The sequence below is a fragment of the Vanacampus margaritifer genome, chromosome 13, assembly GCF_051991255.1.
Source record: "Vanacampus margaritifer isolate UIUO_Vmar chromosome 13, RoL_Vmar_1.0, whole genome shotgun sequence".
Lineage (NCBI taxonomy): Eukaryota > Metazoa > Chordata > Actinopteri > Syngnathiformes > Syngnathidae > Vanacampus > Vanacampus margaritifer.
This window is the reverse complement of record NC_135444.1, coordinates 9,263,547-9,284,992: the sequence shown is the minus strand read 5'-3', so window position 1 is coordinate 9,284,992 and position 21,446 is coordinate 9,263,547. Positions and strand designations below refer to the sequence as shown.

The window sequence follows — 21,446 nt, the reverse complement described above, 5'->3', positions numbered from 1 at the left end:
TATATCGTACTGACTAAAGAGGACAAGGACAACCCAAGTTGTTATCAGCACTCAGTTTACAAGCCTGCATCTGTGATGGTATAGGGTTGCATGAGTGCGTGTGGCGTGAGCAACTTCCACATCTGGAAAGGCATCGTCAATGCAGAAAGGTATATTCAGATCAGAGAACAACATATGCTCCCATCCAGGCATCATCACTTTCAGAGAAGATCTTGCATTTCTCAACACCATAATGCCAGACCACATGCAGCACCAATTACAACATCATGACTGCATAGGAAAAGGATCCGGGTATTGAAACTTATTTCACCTTTAGAGCACATTTTATAAAGGGGATGGTGCAACAAAGAAAGCCCAAGACAGTTGAACAGTAAGATGCTTGTTAGACAAGAATGGGACAGCATTCCTATTTCTAAACTTGAGAAACGTGTCTCCTCGATCCCCAGACGTTTGCAGACTGTTGTAAGAAGAAGAGGGGATGCCTCACAGTGGTGAAAATGGCCTTGTCTCAACTTTTTGGAGATTTGTTGACACCATGGAATTTAAAATCAACATAGTTTTCCTTGAAAATGATACTTTTTCTCAGTTTAAACTTTTGACCTATTCTCTATGTTCTATTCTGAATAAAATATTAAACTTGGGCACTTCCACATAATTGCATTCAGTTTTTATTCACAATTTGGATAGTGTCCCAACTTTTTGGGAATTGGGTTTGTACTTCCAGGTTTTTGCAGTGCTTTTCATTCACTTACTCATGAATACCCATTGATTTTCACTTGCACACTCCAAAACCCTGAGGCAAGTTATTTTTATTTTTACTTTTTTTTTTACAGATGATTGGAAGCTGTTACTGCAAATGTTGCTTTCCATTTTCATTCATCAATGTTTTTTTTTCTTTTTTCTGTGGATTCCTCATTTAAAGGGTTTCACATACTTAGCCGGTCTTTTATTTCAATGTTGCATCTTCCCCAGCGTAAAAGCATTTTCTTCCTGTCCTTGATTGTTGCTGTCCTGCCTGTTTTATATGTTCCCCTCCTCCAACACGCCTGATGATAGTCAGGATCGTTATCAGAATCCTAACAGAGCTTGCTGATGAGCTGATCATTTAAATCAGGGGTGTTGGAGAGGGAGTCATCTAAAATAGGCAGAGCAGCGGTTCTTGAGGACCGAAATTGCCTACCCGTGATCTAAAGACTGAAAAGCACCTTTTACGCTGCCTGTTAGATGTTTCCTGGGTCACTCTTCTGTATATTGTCCTGCCAACGTTCCAATTTAACAGTGGCAAAGTCCAACCACCAGATCTGCTGTCTGTCTTTTTTTTGTAATCCCATTCCAAAACTGCTTGCTATCTTCATCCTATATCTAAAATGTCATTTGTGAACATACACCCACCCTCACCAGCTGCAGCGCTCGCATCCACCAACCTAACCTCCAGCCAGTCTCTCCACCCATTCAAGTGACACCCGCCTAACTCCATCCCCCTCACACACATGCACAACCCATGCCATGTGCCGGAGAGGAAAGGAGAGAGGAGGAGAGGTGGTGAGGTGGCGCTCAGCAGGGAGGCGTTTTGGGGGTGTTTGGGGGTGGCGATAGAGGAAATGGAGTAACCACCTTAACCCTCTCTCTCTTTCTCTCTCTCCTCCTCACCTGCCTTCCACCACGCAGGGTATCCCAACCCTTGCTTGATCGCTGCGTGCCAGACTATACAACTTTCACCACTGTGGGAGACTGGCTGGACGCCATCAAGATGGGCCGCTACCATGACAATTTCATCAATGCCGGATTTGCTTCCTTTGACCTGGTTGCCCAGATGACAGCAGAGTGAGTGGAGTTGTTTCAGCTAATCAGGCCTAAAGTGATTGATCTGAGGTTGAGAGCGAAATGTGTGGAATGAGGCTTGACCTTGCCAGACTTTTAAAAAGGCTCGAGGCTAAATTAAACATGATGAGGTGGTGATGATAGTGAAAAAGCAGTCATGGTGTACGTTTAGCACAAGATTAGCAAAACGACAAAGTAAGAATTGCTTCACTGTTCTCCATTTTCAAGTTGTGTCTTGAAAACTCGGACTCACATTGTTTTTTGTTTGTTTGTTTGTTTGTTTGTTTTCCCCAAGCAACTAATTGTTGACCTTGAAAATTCACCTTCCTCCTTCTGGTGTTTACAAAGAGGAAATCATGTAATGGAACTCATGAAAATAGTATCCCGGTGATGATCAAGTAAATGAATTAGGATTGTAATGATAAATAAATCCTCCTCATTAGCTGTGTAATAGGCACTAGAGGTGGGGGTAATTTGTTTCAATTTGGTCAGGCCTGACAGGTGTGGTGTACTGTGGCTCTCTGTTGCCCCAAATGGCCAGTAATTCCTCTAATGGCACCCATTTATTATCATTTCATCCTCTGTCGCTGTGCTGATGCGGATGACAAACTATGAACAAAAACCTTACTGTATTTGTGCGTAATTGCAGCAATACGCCCTCATTGATCTTTGGAGAGGATGAACAAGTGGTGTATTTGCTCATGGACGTGCTCTATTTGCATTTTTGGGTTCCCAGTTTGGCTAACCATTGATAAAGCCAAAAGTCCCTGAGTCAAGCACAGTGTTAGGTATCTGAGTGTAATATTAGATTATGCACTATTTGTGTGTGATTGAACGAGGAGGACACAGATTGTGGCAGAGCCTCAACAGTAAACTAATTGTTGCCCCCAGAGGGATTGGATTAGACCCTCTTAAGTAATGAAGATGATGCACTCTTCCTGGCCTTTAAATGTGTGTACCTGCATGGAAACATCTATACGTTACATCAAACAATCAAAGTAAAAAAATAAATAATAATAATAATAAATGTTTGCCATGCCTACATCAAGCAGTAAAGTCGATTTTGCTTGATGTATATTTGGAACTAAGATTTGTGTTGGCAGAATTGTCTTTTCTACAGAGGGATGTGCACAGATAGCTTGTAATTTTATTTATAAATAAATAATAGGACTTACTTTCTCTTGTCTCTGACTTACCTATTTACAATATTTCAATGCCCGTTGTTGAATACTCAGCAGATTTCTACAACTGGATGTTTAGGAAGGAACAACAAAGGTAGCTGTGACATTGTGTGTGTTTTGCATACTACAGATTATATGAATACAATAAAATATTCACTGAAAGAAATCTTTACAATAACTGACTATAGCAGGGGAGAGCGAAATAAAAATCAATTATAGCATCAGACTCTCTTTCATTTTCTGGATAGCTGGATGTTCTTTTTTGGCATTGTGCTGTTGACAGAATTTCAAATGAATTGCCTAATTACTTGACCTTAAGCAACGGAAAACATAGTTTCCAATTCTCTCTCCATAACTGGATATAATCATTGATGGTGACATGAACTTTTATTGGTGAACAAAATGAACAAGCAGAGTAGTATTTTCATCGAATCTCTCTCTTCACCTTGAATTCAAAAAGTTTTGTGTTCCTATATTTCCCATCTCCATGCATCTTAAGGAAGTGTTCCTTTAGTTTTTCCAGATAGCTAGTTGTGCTGGGCTAGAATTGCTCAACCTGTCATTGCAAATCATACAGTTAGGACGCTGACTCCTATCACTCAACTCAACTCTATATTTATAGAGCACTTTAAAACAACCACCGCTGTTGTCTTAAGTTAGAACCCAGGGGCAGCAGATACAATGAAAACAGCAGAGGCCCCACAAGTAAACCCTGTGGAATACCATACGTTCCATTATACATGTCAATTCTTATAGTCATATTGAACAGACTCGTCCAAGCATTTAATTTTTTTGCTCGACATAATTAATATGAAGGGATTAAAATAAAGAAATCACGACGTACCATCACAACAGTCACAAGTCGACGACTGAGCACACCAAATTTTCTGCAGTCAATGATAGCCAAGTGGGGCGTATCATCACAAATCACATGAACCCTGTTGTTTGATCAAACCCAGGTCAAGAACCACTGACCTAGAGGGTTGTCTGTGAGTAGGTATTGTGTAGGTATTGATACATTTCTATCAGTACAATAAAAATTGTTTTACGATGAGGAGCATATATGGGAAGCTGTGGCAAAGCAGGACTGTATATGAGAGATAATTCTTCTTGGCTCAAGCTCCCTTTGTTGTCTGATGTGCGCATGAGCCTGCTTCTACAGAAATATTGTGCATCATAGAAAAGTGATGTGATACGGTATTGTGTCTATGATCACAAACCATGGTGTTTTGTCTTCTTTTTTTTTATTGCCTGTGATGATTCTCTATTGGCCAGGTATCTTTATACTCTCACATATTGGGTATTTTTATACCCTTTACAACTTTTACCAAAGGAAACACAAAAGCTCTGGGATGGTACCTTCTTAGAAACGGAAGCTTTCGGGCATGTCAGGATAACTAACAGTAGCTCTGCTTGCGATGTAATCATTAGCTTTCACTTTCTGGCAGTTAAACTCATGCCCTTTTGCTCACCTGCCCAGCAACAGCAGCATGTTCCTGCCTCCCCCGTTTTGTTGACTTAAACTGATTGAGGCATTTTATGTGGGATGACCAAGGTGGTGGATCATCCCTCCTGTGTTTACTTGCGGCCGACATTAGATTTACAGTTCAACGTTGAAATGTGATGTTTGCCTAATTTTATTTTTTTATGACCGAACCACCTGCACTCACTTTCCCTTCTTCCTCTTTTGTTCTTTTCAGGGACTTGCTGCGGATAGGGGTTACATTGGCTGGCCACCAGAAGAAGATACTAGGTAGCATTCAGGACATGAGATTACAGATGAACCAAACACTTCCTGTCCAGGTGTGAGGAAAGACACATCCGCAGTGGTGCAGTCGCAAGACGGCCAGTTTGAGGAAAAAAAGGGGGAGGAACCGTGCCAGATCGAGCCATTGGAAAAATCCAAGCTGCCTGACCCATCTCTGCCAATTAATTAGACACTACAAAACTGACTTGCAGTGCCTCAGACTTGTTTACTTTTTGTTTTTCACCACTACCACTTTCTGTTTTTTGTTATTCATCATGTACTTTTTTTTCTATTCAATCACAATTTGTGTGTGTTCTGTTCAGTGTACCCATCCCATTTGAGCCTCATCGGCTATGGTGTAGGCTGACTTTGCATGACCGTGTGTTTTACGGAGCTTGGCTTTGGTAAGTGAAATGTCACAGTGATCCTGATGTGAGAGCCCCCGACCACCCCCACACCCAGCCCAGCTTTGATGGACATAACCAGTCACTAAGAATGAACATGCTGGAAGACAAAAACTACAAGGAGACAGAGGACAATTCTTTCCCTGAAGTTGTTTCACTGTGCATGTGTTGTTTCCATCTTCATATTGAAGGTGTGTTATCTAAAAGACGCTTGCCGAAGAAGGTTGAGTTACTATGATGGACAAAGAGTAAAACAGCAGGTTTATCATGGAAGTCTGTCAAATGCTTGTTTAAGGACAGTTGGACTCTGGTTGACCTGAAGGAGGGTTTTTACCAGGTCAGGATCACTTGCTCATCAACTGTTTTTTTCCCCCTCATTTTTGTTAGTCCACATTTGACTTTTTCCTTTCTTTTTGACTTTGTAACATTTTAGGGAGATTTGTGGTTTCAAAATGGCTGATCAAAGTGAACCCAAGTGGACTCTTTCTGTGAGATGGGGACACTAGGACTGTGGCAACACAATAGACAGACCACTAGGCCTTTTTAGTGTGTGAGTGAGTGTGTGTGTGAGTGTGTGGGCGTATGTGTAATTAAGTGTGCTTGGATGTGCAGGTGTGTCACGTTGCACACAAGTATACTGTACAATACAGCTTCCGCTATTTGCCACTGTGGAGAATTAACGCATGAACTGAACCATGACAAGGAGCAATTATATCTGGAACAATTATGATATATTCTGTGGACAACTGTTAAAAAAAATCTTTTTTATGGAATCACAAAGTCAACTTTGGAGAAACATATATATGCATATAAGGTATGCAGAGAAACCCATTGTGGACAACTTTCTACTTACTAGTACCTGGATTCAGAATAATCAAAATTATTGTTTTAATTTTGTTGACATCCTTCCCTATGTATTTATTTGTGCCCCATCCCCTCTCCCTCACTTCCCTACCACCCGTTACCAGATGGATCACAAAACCGGGTGGAAGTGGAATTGAAACAATCAGATGGAAACGAAGAGGATTCAGCTGATGAATTGATGATTAAACAAAATAAATTACATATACCGTACGTTGCATATTGTATTTTTATTGTCGTTGCAAACAGCCACTACATGTTTGTAAGAAACAGGATAAGTTAACGATAAAATAACAGATTCTTTGACAATGTGAAAAGATCTGAAGGCTGAAGAAAAAGAAGAGTAAGCTGATGCGTGTGGTATAAATTCATGATAATGTTTCGGTTTTCATTGCGGGACAAACAGGTTACCGTGACTGGTAGTCCATGGACTGCTCTCAAGTCAATCGTGAGAGGTGAAAAAAAAAGGTGTGTTTTATTATTGTTACTTTTTATTTTTTCATTTTTAAAAAGAAAAATGTAGGTCATTACGGACCTCACTTCCTCAGTGTTCAACCAATGTCTTAAGCTGTGTCAGTGGCCCAGAATTTTATATATAATTTTATATATTTATATATAATTTTATATATGTATATATATATACAGTATATAAAATAGTTCAAATGTGTAGTATCTTTGAGTAAACTTAAATCTATCATTTACGTATCTCGAGGAGGCCGGGCTGTGTGTCCTCTTAAATCAGTGGTGCCCAAACTCGGTCATCAAGGGCCGGAGTCCTGCAGGTTAGGGATGTTTCCCTTCTTCAACACACCCGAAGCTCATCAGTAAGCTCTGCATAAGCCTGATAACGATCATATTAATTGAAAACGGGTGCGTTGGAGCAGGGAAACATCCTAAACCTACAGGACTCCGGCCCTCGAGGAGAGCATTTGGACATCACTGTCTTAAATCAAAATATGGTCACCCTGTTAGACACGGAAGCAGGAAGTAGTTCTAGCTCCCATATTATGAAAACATAGACGCCTATTAGCTATTAGATGATAATGAGAATGCGAACATAACAGAGTTTAAAAAAGACAACAAACTGAAAAGCTGATATCCATTCATTCATAAGGTGCACTGGCGATTTTTGAGAAACAAAAGGATTTTAAGTGTTCCTTATGGTTTCAAAAAATAATTAATTCATAAGCATTGATTAGTTAAAATAATGTTGGTAAACTTTTTAATTGGAAATCCCCATTCAAGATATGTATGTATTTTATGTCGAATTTTTAGAATACAGTATGCGGTAGGTAGTATAGGTACTACCCCAGAAAAGAGTTCCATCCAAGGATCTCCAATAAATGTCCCCACAAGAGGATCTACATCAAATAATCCCGAGCTGTCAGAAGTGAAACCCATTGGTCTTGTCTGTCAGGTCCATTAATGCTTCTAACCGGTCTGACTTTGCTAGGACACGGTGAACACAGACATATGGCAGGCTGACCTATCATTATCTCTCTTCATTTCCTGTCTGGCCTGCAATCATCCTGTCTCGACTCAGCCTTCTGCAGATCAACAGCCCTGGCATGCACACTAGCAAAACCTTCCGGCTCCAACTTACTAAATAATTGCATCAATCTCATACAGACCATTTGGGGAGTCATAGTTGTCAAATTCCAGACAGTGTTCTTTAGAGGGTGAATGCGTTTGTATGTGAATGTAGGTGTGTATTCATGTGATATTGTGACGTTAGTGGCCATGCATATGTCTCTCCCATATAGATTCTCGTTAATAGGTGAAATAATGCAAAACAACCATGTGGTTCCTATTTTACAATGCTTCACTACACTATTGTACTTCGGAGCCTATTCGCCTTCTAGCATTACAGGATAATATTATCAATTGATCATATTGCACCATTCAATCAGGTTGTGCTTCCATTGTCAAAAAGGTACCAAATTACAGCTCAAGTGACAACGGGAATAAAATGAGAGCCACAAGGCGAAAGAACACAAAATGCTGGATGTTATCCATACAGTATTTGTCTTTTGACTGTGTGTGTACCACTATGTTGCACTGGAATAATGGCCTACACTTCCTGCTGGTAACTGTACTGTGGTGGAAACATGGCTTTATGTACTATACGTAAGACGATGTGGATAATAATTATAAGGGAGGGCAAAATGTGTATATGTACACAGCAGCAGACATGTCCACTAAAAAAACAAAAAGAAACATTGCTTTGGAGTTTACGTGAAAATGAAATTGTCTCCTCTTCCAGTACAGATTTGGAGTGGTTAATTCCCATAGGCAGTGCTTGTAAGTTTTATTTTATACAACAGAAAATAATGTTTGAAATGTTGGTCACTTTCCCACTTAACTGTTTTTGCTTCTGTCTTTATTTTTAAATTGAAATATAAGTGTTTGGTACAAATCATAGGAAGATGAGATACACTATGGATGTGTTGGTGATAAAATTCCTCTTTAAAAAGTATTGAGATTACTTAGATGTTATAGGCAACAAATGGAAAAACTTTTGGAAAAATGACTTTTTTGTAATTAAATTATTTTAAGAAACATGACCAGATCTCTTGACTATGCTTGGAAAACTGGAAAAACAAAACAAAAATAAATTAAAAACTATGTGTTACAGATATGATTTGAATTAGTAGCATTCACTTCAACACACATTTGGAATGCATTGTTCTCTCAATTAACATGATCACGTTTACAGGTAAATGGTCGGCAAAAGAACAAAATATCTTTCAGTAATGCTACCGGCACCTTGAATGAGTGGATGGATGGAGTAGCAAAAAAACAAAGTTGCTCTAGAAAATGGCGAAAATATGCCTTTTCAGGCTGCTGCAATATTTCTTTAAAAAAGAAAAAAAGTTTGAAATCCACAGCGTGTCAATAAGGTGCAACACAGGCTTTCCTTGTATTGTATTTCCTACCCACCAATTAATATGAGTTAGTCTCTGAGGGCACTGAGCCAACGGTTTTGTTTCTCAGCTAATAAGAGAAAGATGCTCAGATCATAGATTCTTCCTCATCCAACCCTCGCCTTGTCCCCAGGCTCCTGTCTTCTTCCTCTCCCGGTCCAATTACAGAAAATATAGAGCCTCGCATCTGTGGCCTCAGAGTCTGGATAGCTGCAGATATTTGCAACACATTCTACCCCTTGATGTACAACGTAAAGCTGATATTTTTGTGTACTGCGTTTGGCAAAAAGAAAAATATCTTATATTTGAGACAGTTTCAGTGTCAGAATCTCAACATGTTTCGAGAAAGCATTATTTTGTCGGGATGTCACAATTTGATCACGTTATCGGATAATGGATCAGAGCTGATCTAGTATGGGGTGAAAAAGATCGATTTTATTCATTTTTTGAATATTTAAAGGCCACAAAGCTACAAAATAGGCTTGGGTTTAAAGACAGCATTTAATTAGCGTAAATGTAAATAATTCCCGTATTTGCTAATTTAAAAACTTGGAAAGAATTTCAGTTAAAAAATCAATTACATTTAAAAAAAAATCTAGGCGAAGATGGACCAATATACATTTTGAGTTGGTCAATATGTGTGTCATCTAATTTAGTGCTTTAAAAAAAGACATATTGGCTACAGTATATATACATACATCTGTATGTATATTTATTTCATTATTAATTTGAGAAAAATTGGATGCACTCAGTTTTTTCTTTATGCATTGCCGAGGTATCAGATACTTAAAGCCACTTTTTTTTCAGGCATGTATACTCATCTCCTGATTAATCACTGATACTGATACCAAGTACCGATACCACACCACTAGTACTTTTGATACATAAAATGCCCTAAAAAACAACAACAACAACAATGACAGCTAATTTTAAAGTAAGACCTATGTATCCCAATGTAGCAAGTTCCCTTAAAATTGTATGAAATGAATGGCAAATTCCTATTCCTCTCATTTCCATCGCGAGTACTGGCCTGATACTGATGTCTGGTATCGGCACTCGCTCATCCCTATGCTTTCTAATATGTCATTTTGCATCAAACGTATTGCAAGACGAACTGACGCACTGTAAACCTTCCTTCATCTATTGGCATAGTGTACTCCAAGATGGAAATTATTGATTGTGTGCCGACCTGTTTCATCCAAATACGTCATATACTGCAATTTGGGATAAAATGATTGGGATGTCAATAAAGATTAATTTATAATCCTCACTCGGTCAGCGGGACAGTATTAGCATAAATATCAGCGTGCATTAACATGCCTGATCCACATGTCGGTCAGGATGATGATCAATGCAGAAACAGACACACAGGAGAAACACACACCACTACACACTCCTAATCATCCCTTGACTGACTACGCCTCATCCTTCCCCTTACAAGCTTCACACAACAAGCTACTTTTTCTTCCCCTCTTTGCGCTTTTGCAGTAATCCCTCTCTTTCATTGGAGTTGGGCACTGCTAATTGGTCACGTCTGTACGGTGACACAGGGACCCGACATAATTGCCGGACAAATAGCAAGGTGTTTAGCGTCGAACCTCTCTCAGCCGAGCTGTGCACAAACTCCAGTCGACTGGAAAACCCAATTACCGCTCCAACTGCACAATTTGCTAATTGGCAGGAAGTCCCAACAAAGATTTACTTAGAGTGCAGATCTTTGTTTTCGTCCATTATTGAAGCACTCCAGCACTGCAAAAACTAAAATATAAACGAATTTATTACCATGTAAAAACAATTCTCACAAAAGCATTTTGGCCTGATAGCTCATGCCATTATGCTTTCAAACTTGAGCAATGCAATGAATAATAATTTACACTACCACATTGCAGTGTAAAGTGAAAAGGCTCTACTTGGCATCTTAGCCTTAATTGTTACCATAAACAATGTTGACATATTAACATAGTCACGACTGGCTCGACTCTAATTTGATTTTAAATGGTCCCACTTTGGGGTTGAAAGCATTTGGAATTATTATTCAAAAAATAAAGTGAGGAATGTGGAATGTTTGGGGGGTAACATCAAACTTTCAAATGTTTTTTTTTTCTGACTGATTTCAGTACGGCTACTCGCTGTTTGAGTACTGACCAATCCAGGTGCCATAACCTCTACTACTTTTGTTATATACAATTAAATTTAACACAATAACCAAAAATAGTAATGAAAGACCTTTCTGACGCAGATTAGAATTTGCTGATGTAAAACTGCCGCAACATATCAGCAACTACTGCTGAGGAGGACTTAATTTGAATTTATGCCTTAAGTATCAGTACGATGGTATCAGCAGGCTACATCACATGACTACCCGATACCTTAAAATAAGGCTCGTATCGGCCTGATACCGATACTTGGTATCAAAACTTGTCCATCACTAATAGCAAGAATATATAAATTACAAATACTTCATGTTTGAAACAGGGCTGTGCAAAATTCTGAATTCAATTCAATGGATAAATTTGAATTTGAATTGACTCCACCACACGTAATGTTGAAATAAGTTTGAATTTACATTGCAAGAAGTGGAATTGAATTCAATGCAATTCAGAGAATCTCATTATATGTATTTCACTCGTGTACTTCAAACAAAATGTCCAAAATGTTTGGGCAGGAATAAAGACTTGTGTCCTCTGAAATGTTCTACCATAATATCAAACAATTTCAAGTATTTACAATTTTAATTATGTTTTATCTTCTATTATCTTAGTAGGTTTTCAATGTTCATAAAACAAGAAACAGTTACTTCACTTTACTATTTACTCTAATTACTGCATTACTACATCAAATGCCTTTATGGAATTTATGTTGTAAATAGGCGTATATAATGCAAACCTTCATTGTTAAATACACTTTAATTTTGCATCGTGGATTTCTTTGAATTTCTTTGAATTTCACTTCTACATCCTGCAATTCAAGAATTGAATTGGAATTTAGTGGTCATTCTCAATTCACTTCTGAATTTTGTCCAGCCCTGTTTTTTTTATTTATTTATGCTTATGCCGTCCATCTTCCAAAAGAGCAGAAGGGCTTTGCTGGGCCACGTAAGCCTCCTATTGTTGCTTGTTTGGGTGCAGCTGCACGTTCTTTCTGTGAGATGGTTGATAATGTCTGCCAAGGCAGGGGGATAACAGACAACACGTTCTCAAGCAGCCGACCTGAAGTTCACGGTCAAAGCTCGACAGGTGGTGAGAATGTGTCACATGTTAGAGGTATGATAGCCTCCAGGTACAATGGGGCCGTTCAACAAGCACATTAAAATGCTGCTGCAAAGAGATAAGACATCCTTGGGGCCAATTATTAAGATTAGAGTCCTAATTTACAGTAACATGCATGACTAATAATTCACATGGATTTACATGAAAATCATGCATTTAACTTGCTGAACTAATGCTTTGTTGTATTTTCAAAACATTTAATGCAGTACACAATTACTGTCCAATACAGTATTCATGTTCAAAACAATTATAAGGAGAAACAATGACGAAAACTATTAAAAGCACTGTACTGATTGGCTTTATGTTTGGGAAAGTTGTAATTGTTTCTGTTAGTGCCCTGTGCATTGACAAAGGAAAAACAAGAGATATAAATACACAAAATGTTATTTAATTAATCAATCTTCAATGACAAAAAAATAGCCTCCGCTACTCACACTTGGGAAAGACAGTGGGGACATTGCCATCTCAAGGTCAGTTTTCCTCTCCATTGGTGCCATCGGTAGGCATGAAGGTAAGGGCCTTGTTCCTACTTGACATCTCATTAACTGCTCGTCGATATTTATCAGTCTTAATCAGAGCTGTGGCAGCTCCACTGTGATTACTTCCTGGGTGGGAAAGCAATCATACCTTGTCCTCCCTGCTGTCCTTGATTTGTGGTGTGTTAAACAGCCCGGCATGGTTGAAATAGTTTGTGAGCCCCATGCTAAAAGAGAGTGGCTTTGAAAACACTTTATAACGGTAATGCCTATAATAGATTCATACTACATAGGTGACCAATTTTGATTTTCAGAAAAGAGGGCATTCGGCCCGGCCTCGAGATACTTAAATGATGCTCATAGTTTACTCAAAGATGCTATGCATAATAACTATTTTTAACATATGTGTCCTTTGTATGGGTAGAAAATACAACAAAAAACATAATTCTCTTGTCAAATTAATAATGACTCAATGATCTAAGCTCAACTGAATTATATATGTATATATATATTCTTTTTTCTTTCCTCCTTGCACCCCTCGTGATCAATTTTGGAGCAGTCCGCGGTCTACCAGTCACGATACCAATATTTTTCCAAGCATCAGTTAAGATAAAAACAATGAAAGCCGGACATTTTCATTAATTTATTAAAAAACAAAAAAATACCCAGACATGATGTACAAAAGTAGTCATGTCCAGGCAAAAGATGACATTTGGTCACCCGAACATACATACAAACTACGGCTGTGCACGAATTGAAGGTGACTCGAATTTAGATGTGAATTGGTCATTAAAAACAAATGTTTAATAATTTTTTTTTTATTTGAGTGAGTGTCAATCACATGAGCTTATGTCACATGTATGATTGAATGACAGCTCATGTGACGTATGTACGAACTTATGTGGGGAATGCGCAGCGTCATGCCACGCTTGGAGAAGCGACACCCGAAAGTGTTTGCATACGTATGGCAATGTTTAGCCGGCTAATGAGCATCATATTAAACTTGTTCGGTCAGTCACAAATAAAACCCATCTGTTGGCCTCTGACGACATTCTAGCACAAAAGGGAGGTTGCAAACTTGGACGCTGGACCGAAGAAATTAACTCTCATGGGGGTTAGCTTAGCGCTAGTTAGCAGTTACGATAAACACGACAGATGGATTTCAAACTTTGCCAAAAGTGGGAGGGGGAAAAACATCCTTGGTTCTGCCAGTGGTCAGTTTACAGCGAGGCAACCAGGAGGTTAAGATAAGTTATTTGAAACTAAAAATGACAACCTTTATGTGGCATTAAATGGTGAATGAATAAGCGAACGTGCATTTGGTGTATGAGTCTAGGCATTACTACATACAGAACATACTCTAGATACATAGCAGAGTAAGCATGGACTTTGTTTAAATAATTTGAAAAGTGACTAGCAGCCATTAAAGAATGTTGAGTGGCCAAATTGATGTTCACACATAAACTAGCCATGCATGTCTTTCGTCAAGTTTCCAGTTTTACCCCTTGACCTCACTAAAGACTGCTAATAAGGCCAAAGAAAAGCAGCCTAATGTCAAGTGGCAGCCATACAAAGATGCGTCCACGGGGGGCATTGGCTAATGTGCTAACATTCTTCTGGGTTTCACAGCTGTGTGGGTTCTGAGGCCAGAATGGTGTTTCTTTTTTTCTTTTTTTTTGGAACCAGGTGTCAGCTCATTATAGTCTGAGCCTCACTTTCCACCATCGCGCTTGACCTGCAAACGGTAGTCGCCCGGAGTTGTCATGAAACAAAAGCAGAGGCTAAAAATGAAACACAGTAGGAAAGACATTTTTTCTTTAGCAAAGAAATATACATTGCGAAGTAGGGCAATGTTCGAAGTGTTTTTTTCCCCCCTATACTGTCTGCACTGGCTCTCATGCATTCAGTCCAATCAGATCATTGGGGTCAGACGATAGACCACTCACAGCCATTTTGGTCACAGCGGAGGCTTCTGATTGGATAAAACTGTGACTCCGCCCGCGGCCGCATAATGGCATCATGGTGGATGGGGTCATACACAGGCCATATCGTGAGGCATCTTGGGTAAAGTCCTCTTTTTTTCCAGGAAGGATGAGTACAGTTGTGAAATAAATAAAAAAAAGTAGGACAGCTGGTAAACAGAAAAGCCATCATTCTATTGAAATGAGGCGTAGATTTGAATAATCGAATTAGACGTTTACACTTTAATGATAGTTGTTGGCCTCATGCTACACCAGTGAGCTTTGTATTTAATCGCTATAGCGAGACGAGCCTAAACACACAGAGCTCACATAGCGCACATTAGCAAAGATTTGCATCAAGCCTAATTTAGCAGAGTGCACTATCAGGATGTTAATGGTGTCCAATAAAGAACAATAAAGGCTTTCGATAGTTGTGTAGATAGAGGCAGCAATTACCTCTCATTACATTCTACATCGTTAGAGCCGTCATATTAAACACATGGAAAGTGTAGACCCAAAAGTGCCACAGATCTATACGTAGATCTATCTATGATGAGATTGTTGATACAGCATGAAGAAATGATTGGACATTTAGAGATTATTTTTAGTAACAATTGAAAAACATATGAAAAATCTAAAAAAATCTTTGAGGGATTTGACATGGGCCAAACAAGAATATATTTGTTTTTGGTTTGTGGATCCCAGATAAAGGCGCACATTCATAAATATTATTTTTGGGCTCACTCACACAGACCTCGTTTTTTTTTAGTATATATATATTTTTTTATAATGCACCCAAACAATCAAACAGGAAAATCAATAAATTGTTTGTTTTTCTGGCCTCTTGTTTTTTTTTATTTTTGGTCTGCCAATTTACAGGGACTGTCGTGATTGTAGTTTGTTAGCTAGTTAGTTATTTAGCAAGTTTAAACAACTATAAAACCACTTCTCATGAAATGACACTCAGCCTGATATATAATCATCATATTTTGTGAAGAATCTGGATAAAATGTGTATAAATATTCTTTGCATGCCTTTATTTTGAACTTTTAGCCATTTTCATCACATCTACAGCGATCCAAGTTTTTTCCAGGTAGTTGCTGTCTAAAATACGGACAGATTTCATTAATTGTACTGTGGTAAATACAGATACAGTAAAATCTACTGCAGTGCTTGTCAAATTTATCAGCCGACCTCTCATGAAAGGTCCATCCAGCTTTATGAAGTGCTTTGATGCAGATGATTTTAAATTCACTGATCTCACAATTTTGTTAAAAAGAATGCAGGATATCAAAGTGGGCTTTGATAGCCAAATTTTAGCCCACTGATTGAGCTTCTCTGAGTCAAAAATGAAACATAACAGAAAATCACAATAATGATATATAATTATTTTCAATAAATATGTATTTTGAAAACTTCGGCATGAAAATAATGTGCGTTTACTTTTTTTTTTTTTTTTTTGTACTTAAGTGCACCCATATAGCCTACCATTTAAGGGGTGACAACTCATACCTGGAGGACATGAATAGTATTGACATGGCAAGTTATATTGAGAGAAACAGACATCTGACATACCTTCCTGTTTAGACCTTCTAAATTGGTTTGAACTGCCGACCCTCTGGTCAACAGCTCAATTCTATCACCCTTAGCTTGCCACTGCGTGTAGTTGCCATCATGTGGTTGTATTTACTGGCTGGGCTGCGTTTCTTTCCCCAGGACATACATCCTCTCGGTGGGCTGGTGATTATCTTCAGACTTTATTGACTTTGCCGGGGAACATCGTTGTCATGCGCACACATGCACACACACAACTGTGCACGTTTACAACTTCCCTTAACACAAAATGTGTGCAAAAACCATGCATGCTTGTGCACATGATTTGCCTTGAATAAATTGATGCTCGTTAAGGACTTTGAGAAACATAGAAGGGAATTGGATGGGTTTGATGGTAGTGGAAATAAGCTGTGATTATGACGGCATGCCTTTGGTATTGCTCATACAAGAAGAAGCTACAAATGATCAATTGAAGAAATGCTCATTTCTTACAACTCTCATCTTTTGTTGTTTCATGCTCGGAGCTCTATGCCTCCTCCTTCATCCAATACCGATTTCTTAATCTATCTCCATCTGCCTCGGAGGGTCAAAGAGAGGTCACGTTCAGCAAGATCGGATCTGGTTGGGTCATTTATGCAGCCTTGATCAAGTTCCTCCAGATACGCAGTCTTCTGTCCACTCATCCTGCCTGCTTAAATTTATGACTGAGGAAATCAAGAGTGCATGTTAGTAAATTGGCAAATAAACAACATGCTTGTCCATGTTAGTTGTCCTAATCTGCTACTGTACGCATTACAGGGTATTTGCAGGGTGCTCAACCGAGCAACTTATATATATACTATACTCTCTACTCTACTCTACTCTAATCTTTCCTTAGGTTGGTTCCATGTTTTTATCGCAATAGAACCCAATATTCTGTGGGCCTTGCAAAATCAGTCAAAATCCAGTAAAACAGCCGGGAGCAAAGGAGATTGCTTCAGTGAAAATGGCTGGGAGTGAATGAGTTAAGAACCAATGTTGTACAAGTTGGTCGTCAGTCCAGCACAGATTGCATCGTCGAGGATCTATCTAAAATTTCTCTCAGAGTAGCCAAGATCAAATCACTGTGTTCTCTTGCGACTTGTGTGTCCTATAAAGTGTTGGAAAAAAATACCAACAAGTAGTGCAAAGAAGGATTAATCCTATAATGAATCATGGGTGGTGTAATGAAAGTGTTTACCTCAAACACAACAACATTCTGCTTTTATTTGTATTTATTCACATTCACTTTTGGCTTTAATGCTCATCGCATGACAACTGAGATGTTGCACCGTAGGAAGGAGAATTCTGACTGTGATGAATAGCTTTCAATCAAGCTGCAAAATTGGTTCATACACCTCTTGGAGGGGGCTTAGTCAGATAATTGCCATTAGCAAGAAAAGGTACTCAGATTTCTTTGTAAGAAAATAATTTCAATCTAATAGGATTTGTCTGTACTACTCATAAAAAAAAGCTAACCTTGTAAAAGATTAAATGTCTCTTTGACCATATTTAAAAATGATTAATGTTCATCAGACACTTTAGGTGAAGCTCTGCTTAATGTGTGTGAGATTTCAAAGTTGTTGGGGTTACTGATTGTTGCTGACTAAGAATTTGGCAATGAGAACATTTAACATTAATCTATAGAATTTAATCAAAGTAAAATGAAGTCACAGGAGAATTTATTTCATAACGCCATTGTATCAAGAATCAATAACATTTATGAGTCATTGGTGTCATTTTGAACGGCGTTTGTCGGATTTACAGAAGGACAACAAATCAGTGAACAGCAATTTGTGAGCAATATTCCACTACATGCATGTCAATATGCAATTCATCACCCTCTCTTGGTGAATGCACAAGAGGAATCATCTGCTTAAAGTGCCTACCGTGCACTTACATTATCTTGTCACAAGGTGCTTCCAATTAGCATAAGTGTTTCAAAGGAAGCACAAAACCATTCAGCAATCAGCAGGACAACGTTCCCGGGAAATTATCTGGCATGTATGCTTTCAGTCATGTGTCAGCAAGCAGGTGCTTACCTGAGTTGAACATGGGGAACTATGTGGCTGATAACAATACCCAGGGCCTTTCTGCAAAACCAATGATGCTTTTTGAGGAGATCTTCCTACTCAAATGTTAATTGAAATTATTTATTTGTTCAATAAGGGAAAGTGTACGTTAATGAACATTTCAATAGTTTTTTTTTTTTTAAATGCACTATTATTACGGTCACGTGACTGATTTCTATAGTTAGGCCCCGTGCCAGAATGTACAGGCTAAACAGGATAACAGGATAAAGTTTGCAAACATTACATTAAAAAACCAAATATAAAAATATGAAACCAACAACCGGATATGGGAAACGCTTGGCCGAAAACCTAAATTATGCCAATTTTTTACTACCATTGCATTTATTATAATGAATTACAATTATAATATTATAATAAATTGTGGTTACCACGCCCGCCTCCCAGGGCTGAAAGTGTAAGATCGAGTCCGGGCTTCGGCCTTCATGGGTGGATTTTGTATGTCAACATGTATGTGTATGTTTTCACAGGAGTTTGGTCATGTGTTAATGAACAGAGAAAAAATAGCAGTTCTAGAACAGACCCTTGTGGGACACCAAACTGGCCATTTATGTATATAGCCTATATAATATCTGTGTCTTACTGGGAAGGATTGTCACCAGGCATTGTTCACGAAATCCAGGTATTCCGTTTTTTTCATTAACAAGCCACTAAGTAAGGAAAGTTCACAAAATGATGACATACTGTATGTAAATAAGAAGGACACATGGTGTAATGGTGGTCCAGTGCAGTTAAGTTGGGGGCAAAACTCATAATGTGTCTGGATCAGAATATTCTGTTCTATGTTTGAGATTTGGTGCTTAGGTAAAATGTTAATTGTGATAAGATAGGTATCATTAAACAGCTATGTCAAAGCAAAGAGATACTGAGGTACAACATGCAATATTGTGCATATTAAAATGTACTTTGAATGTGTCTGGGTTCAGCATGGGAGTGAATTTAAGCAATAAATGGTTTTACTATGATTGCATAATGATCTATTCCATCTTTGATGCTCAATAGTGCACGGAACTCAATTTTGTGTCGCTCGCTTTGCACAAACACTGGAGCATAATCCATAACTAGCCTCCTTGCAATTGAAGCTTACTTTGCCCCAAAGTGGAATAAAAGACGATTAATGATTTCAATTACTCTGACCCAGCATGCCATTTACAGTGCCTGGAGTCTGGGCAGAAGGAGACTTACTGCATTGAAAAAAAGCTAGTGGTGAAGGACATTTCCTGGGAGAATGATTCAAAGCGGCGGCTGGCCATTTGTGCTGGCTCATCAATGAGGGAACAGAACACTTCTTTGTATTGGGGCTTTCCCATTAAGCTTGGAAAACACATTCCAGGTTTGAGCTATTGATGCTGCTGCCTGCCATGCTCTCTTGGAGGTGTCAGGTAATAGCAGCGTTACTTTAAATGTAAATAATTTGCCCTGAGCATTCAAAGCGGGAATCGTATATGTTTTCACAAACTGACCTTCCTCCTAAAAATACAAATAACTGATAGGCAGTACATGCAAGCACCATATACTTATTTATTTTCCCAGTCAAGTAATCAGACTACAGTTCCTTATCTATGGCACCAAACGTCACAATCTGGTATACTGTATATTTTTAAGTTACACCATTACAACATTAATAGTTATGTCACTTAACAAAAACTGCCTTTCAAAAATATATGTATTTTATTAAAATTAAATTAAAACTAAAATGTAAAAATGTATTTATAACATAAATACACTTAATGTAAATTTTATATTAAGTGAAGTCTAAAAAAATGATTTAATTTATTCAGTGATTCATTCATTTATTTATTATATTAAAAAAAAAAAAGTAGCCCATCATGTTAAGTGAAATACAGAAAAGACTCATGTTTTTTAAATAAAAATAATTATGGTAAGTCAAAAAGGTTGTCTTTATTTTATCAATAAATAAATAAATAACATTCTTAAATGTTGCTGTTAAATTGTGTTATGTTAATTAAGCAGAGATGTCGGTATCTCCTGAATTTAACTATTAAAGTAACTTGTAACCAAGTTAATTTTTCAAGTTAACTGTGGCAACACTGTACATTACAATGTACACAACAGTGTGAACACCTTTAAAATTGGTTGTACCACCAGATATTTTTTATATTTGGATTTGTGTTCTTGTATTTTTATCTTTTATCCATGTAATTGTTGTTCTTTATAAATTGTGTTCTATACATACATTGAGAAAAGATCTGTGGAAATTGCTATTAGTATAAGGTAATTTTTGAAAGGAAAAATACTATATTGTAATACATAATTTTGTCCATATCGTACAGAACTATGCAGAAACATCTTTTTTTGGTATGCTAACGTACAAAAGGTCAAAATTATAGAAAACATTTGCATGAAAAATAGTTCTAGGCCAAATAATATGAAAAACAGTAATAGTCTAAATCTTAGCACACTCTACTAAGGGGTGAAAACTTGTTCTTTGTGTACCGTTCAGAACCATGAACAGTGCTGCCAACATTGTAAACCAAGGACTACCTTTAGGTATGATGAAGAAAAATTGACAGGGAAGATATACTTTGACCTTAAAGCCACATTGGACGTGTTTAGTCAGATAACCTCACAAAGCGTCAAGACAAATGGCTTGACACTAGGCAAACCCTGAATGTTTGGAGACGTCGCTTCACAGAAACTTCAATTTCATTAACCATTTCTCACCAGTCTTAAAAACGTCAAAGGGGTAGGCAACGCAGATGTGTTGACGTATCTGATCCTATTTAAACATCCCACATTAACTAATTAAGAAGCATGTGCAAATATTGTGCATTTGCATACGGAGTTGCTATAGCAGTTTACTGGTTTTACTTCTGTGCAGGCAGCATAAATTCAATTGCCACTTTGTAATAGTGTGCGTTTAAATATTTGTCTGTCTTTATGTGCCCTGTGACTGACTGGCGACCGTTTGAAGGTGTAATCCCTCTTTTGCCCAAAGTCAGCTGGGATAGGCTCCAGCCCCCCCTGTGACCCTGAACAGGATAAGCGGTATAGAAAAGGGATGGATGGATTTTGTGACCAACACAAATCCCAGATTGCAAGCTTGGCTCAGGCACAGGTGTTGAGTGTAAGTGTGACGAATGTTTTTTAACAACGAGAACGACACAGGTGTTGCCCGT

General features: G+C 38.2%; 1 protein-coding gene across 15 annotated transcripts in view; it reads left to right on the top strand.

Annotated features, from left to right (window-relative positions):
- The window catches only part of ephb3b (eph receptor B3b), a 66,210-nt gene extending 59,983 nt beyond the window's left edge, over window positions 1–6,227 (top strand). For 13 of the 15 annotated variants that reach the window (XM_077583522.1, XM_077583529.1, XM_077583523.1 and 10 more), the window contains exons 15-16: window positions 1,669–1,824; window positions 4,703–6,227. In XM_077583522.1, coding sequence (XP_077439648.1) covers window positions 1,669–1,824; window positions 4,703–4,811 — 265 coding nt within the window. In that variant the 3' untranslated portion in view covers window positions 4,812–6,227. The remainder of the gene's footprint in view (window positions 1–1,668; window positions 1,825–4,702) is intronic. The other 2 variants (XM_077583532.1, XM_077583534.1) reach the window with 1 other exon arrangement.
- Window positions 6,228–21,446: the final 15,219 nt, after the last annotated feature.